General features: G+C 37.2%; 2 protein-coding genes and 1 pseudogene across 3 annotated transcripts, besides 1 other annotated feature; 1 reads left to right on the forward strand and 2 right to left on the reverse strand.

Moving 5' to 3' along the window:
* The first annotated feature begins 328 nt into the window (after nt 1–328).
* Nucleotides 329–3,871: a mobile genetic element.
* On the reverse strand, nt 1,404–1,628 carry TVAGG3_1089640 (phage tail repeat-like family; the record flags this gene model as incomplete). Its single annotated transcript, XM_053888503.1, has 1 exon — nt 1,404–1,628. One exon carries the CDS (start codon nt 1,626–1,628, stop codon nt 1,404–1,406), a length of 225 nt encoding a protein of 74 aa, XP_053744367.1.
* Nucleotides 2,007–2,161, reverse strand: TVAGG3_1089650 (annotated as a pseudogene). The gene has a single exon. A coding segment is annotated over exon 1 (155 nt).
* TVAGG3_1089660 (uncharacterized protein) lies at nt 3,395–3,547 on the forward strand (the record flags this gene model as incomplete). Its single annotated transcript, XM_053888504.1, has 1 exon — nt 3,395–3,547. One exon carries the CDS (start codon nt 3,395–3,397, stop codon nt 3,545–3,547), a length of 153 nt encoding a protein of 50 aa, XP_053744368.1.

Here is a 3,871-nt window from a genome sequence, read left to right on the forward strand (position 1 = left end):
ATGCTCTCCAATACAATTTGACGTCAATTGGATGTCTCAATGGGAGTTTGTTTATAGCATCTTGAAGTTCTTGCAACCTCATTGGAAGTTCTTCTGTTCAGGTTGGTATCCGAACAATCCAACTCCTTTTGGAACTGTGTACTTCTTTTGTACTAGAACTTTGTCTGGAACAACTTTTGTCTTTGCTAACAGTGAAAAGTTTGTTTCGTCTTTGGTACAAAACTTCTGTCAGCTTGTCATCTGGAATTGGTTCCAACAAACCTTTCTCGAAAAGAATGTTAACAGCTCTGACAATGTTGCACTTGCCTTTTCCGAACAATGGGTTTGTAAGACTTTCGTTCAACATGAAGTCGTTGTGGACAATTACAATCTTCAACCATGGTAAGTCTTTGTCAAACAACATAGTCGTCATGTGAAGAACCTTTCTCAGTCGGAATGTTGACTCGGATATTCACATTTGCCAACGGTGCAATTTTAGCCAATTGACCTCTGAGCATGTACCTTGTCTTCACACATGACTCAAGATACTTCATTTTTCTCTTCTGAAACAAGACCAGAGTTCCTGAGACATGTAAGAATACAAGGTTCATTGACAATTGTTTCAATTGAATTGTAAATTCCATACCTGGTTAAGTTAATGTCAGACTTGTTTATGAACGGGAAATACCAGCATGTTGTCTGACTGCTTGAGGTTGGGTTCGGTACCATTCGAACTTCACGCTTGCAATCCTTCAATCGCATTCAAAATGTCTGAGTCGGAGTCAACCATTGTTCTCTCTTGTAGTCTTGAAAGCGTCAAGAAGTTGTGCGGCTGTTTGTTCATGCCATGCGCATAGTAAATGTGACCATCTAAATCTGTTACGGTTAGTCTGAGATTGTATCCTTTCTTATTTCCGTCTTGTATGGCAGCAAGTACTCCCATGAAGCCTTCTTTGTTCTTTCCTTCGTCAAAGTTTACTGTAAAGGTTCGACCAGATGTAATTTGACTTCTAACTTCACGATACTTTTCATATGCATATCTTGTTCTTTCCATGGAGCATGTGCGTTCTTCACCTTTTCCTTTTTCTTCTCAAAGATGCAATTGTTCGTCATGTTTCCAGTAGAATCTGGCAAAGCCGTCGTGTCCTTCAACTTGAGGTTCACTAACATCGAAAGGCATGTTCATAAGACGTTCTTCTTCTAACCTCTCTAGTCTGTTTGGATAATTTGCGCGTGCTGTTTCCAAGTCCATTTCATAGCGAAGACCAGATTTTGTCATAGACTTTTATGGGTCTTCCCTTCCTATATTTAAAATTCTTCGAAACTCTCCAACCATATCTTTGCAACTCTGCTTTTATTCTAGCAGATTTTCTATCCATTCTATATGGGGGCATTTTTATAAAAATAAAAAAATATTTTTTTCTTTACTTTACATAACCGCCTGCTGCCATAAGTCTTTGACGCCAACCCATACCAGCTAATGAAGGTTGACTTGGTTTAGTTTGGAAACTAAACTTTGGTTTTGGTTTATCTTCAGTTTTTGGTTTTTCTTCTTCTATCGGTTTTTCGTCACTTTTCGGTTCCTCTGACTTTACCTCACCTGCAGGAACAGTTGTGTCGTCAACATCTTCATAAATATCATATGCCATTGTTTTTGTTTTCCTTTCAACTTTTTGTGTTTGTTGTAAAGTTTAGAATATTTCGACTCTAAGTCAATGAGATGTTCTATAATGAACTGTTGGTCAGTGAAGTAAACTTTTCCATCTGTTGTCTCGAAAGCTCCTTCAGACTTCAATATTTTATTTGTGAGAGTCTGTTTCTTTTTTGAGATACTAGCCGTTCCATTTCTATGAAAAGTGACTTTGTAGTTAGGGTTTGTATTTCCAGACCTGGCACTTTCTATTATTGAATTTTTTTCTTCATCTGTAAGTTCTTTGACAGGTTTTGACAATGGTTCTGAACTTTTTGTTTGTGGTGTCAAATCTACCGTTTCAACTTCTTCGGTCATTTCATCTCAGTAAAAAATTTTAGTTTGGTTTGTTTTCAACTGGTTGTTGTTGTTTTTTAAGTCGGTCTAAAACTTCTGAGGTATAGGAAGAACTTGACAAACACGTGGTTGTGTAACTGCTGGAAGCCGACAAATCCATCTTGAGCCCATTTGTCTCAATGCTGTATTGTTCATTTCATCTCAGTAAAAAAATTTACATTCCCCACGTTTGAGGCGGTTGCGGTTGGTTGTTGTTTACCCACTGTTGTGCATGGTTATATCCTCTGTTAAAGAATCTTTCACCTTGGTCCATATAGTGCCCTGCTTGGTTATAGTAGTCATTTGCTTTGTTATAGTAGTTTCCTGCTTGTCTTCCTACATTGTCCATCCATCCTTGAACTTTTCCTCTTGTTTCAGGATTTGGAATAAGATTTGCTGCATCTCGTGCTACCTCCCAACCTTTCTGTACAGTTTGTATAATAGGTTGTGCTTTCTCTTTAAGTATACCTAATGTACTCAAAATCTTCCTTCCAACTCCAAATACACCTCTCGGCTATTGTTCCCACTGCGGGCAAAAATCTGGATGCAACTCCTGCTAATGCGCCAAATAAACCCATTTCTTATAGGATAAAAATGACGAATCCAAACAAGGACCCCTATGTTTCTAAAAAGAAAAAGCACTCATGATAAAATCTTTAGTTCAACACCAAATGCTTGGTTTATGGATATCTTGGAAAACATTCCGAGGTATAGAGAAGATGGACCACCATACTGGCTAATATTTGTCGGTCAAAACACAAGATACTGTGAAGCCATACCATTACAGTCCAAAAATATTTTAGATGTGAAAACTGCTTTGACAATATTCGTTGACAAATACCATCCAACAAAACTGACATCTGACTGTGAAAGTTCTTTCAAATCAGACGATATTAAAAACTATCTGCGTTCAAAAAATGTAAACCAATATTTCATTGTCGACCAAAAACCATTCTGCTCTTGGTGTCATTGACAGTTGTATAAAAATCTTAAGAGACTTAAACCAACCACAAGGTGGTGAAGATGAAATGTCATATGACGACAAATATAGACATTCTCCATGGCAAAGATGAGACAAGTTTTAAATATTTACAATAACCGTAAACAAAAAGGTTTGGGAAACCACTCCCCCGAAGAAATGAAAAACAACCCTGACTTAGAGAAAGACTATATATTTAATAGTTTAGTCAAAAGAGACAAACAAGAAAGAATGCCAGGCTTCAAACTTAAGAAAGGTGACAAAGTAAAAATAGAAATACCTAAACGCGACCCATATGAAAATACTATTGACTATGACAACAATGGGAACTCGACACTCACCTTCGTGTTCGTAAAAATAGAAGAAAGTATACAAGAGAATATTATGAAGTTTTAGGCAAACATGGCAAAATGTACAGACTGCAAGCAGAAGATAAAACTACTATTGTCAGACCTCGTTTCAAACTTGTTAAAGTTCAAGGTGGTATACTTTCAAAGACAGTTCCTAACAAATATAAGACAACTCCTGACGAATATGCTAAAGAAGTTGAAAATGACGACTAAGCAATTCTATACCATGCGTAAACTGTCATGTAAGGTGGCATGTAGTCTTTACTTGTCCCGTTGTTTGTATATCCCTGAAACGCGATGTGTATGGTTTCCTTCTCCCTGAGTGTCACTCCAGTAACAATTTATAGCAAACTTAACGTCGTCTTTAACATCATATCCTTTACCTTTTTGTCATTCCTGACCAATCCCAATATCTATGCTTATGCCAACCTGCTTGAGATGTACTTAAATCTATGTAGTGACTGTGTGCAGGTAAATTTTCACCTGAAATCGTTTTACTTCCACCTGTTTTCCTTTGAAGAGTTTGCACAATACAAA

Source organism: Trichomonas vaginalis (genome assembly GCF_026262505.1).
Source record: "Trichomonas vaginalis G3 chromosome Unknown ctg_184, whole genome shotgun sequence".
In the NCBI taxonomy this organism is placed as follows: Eukaryota; Parabasalia; order Trichomonadida; family Trichomonadidae; genus Trichomonas; species Trichomonas vaginalis.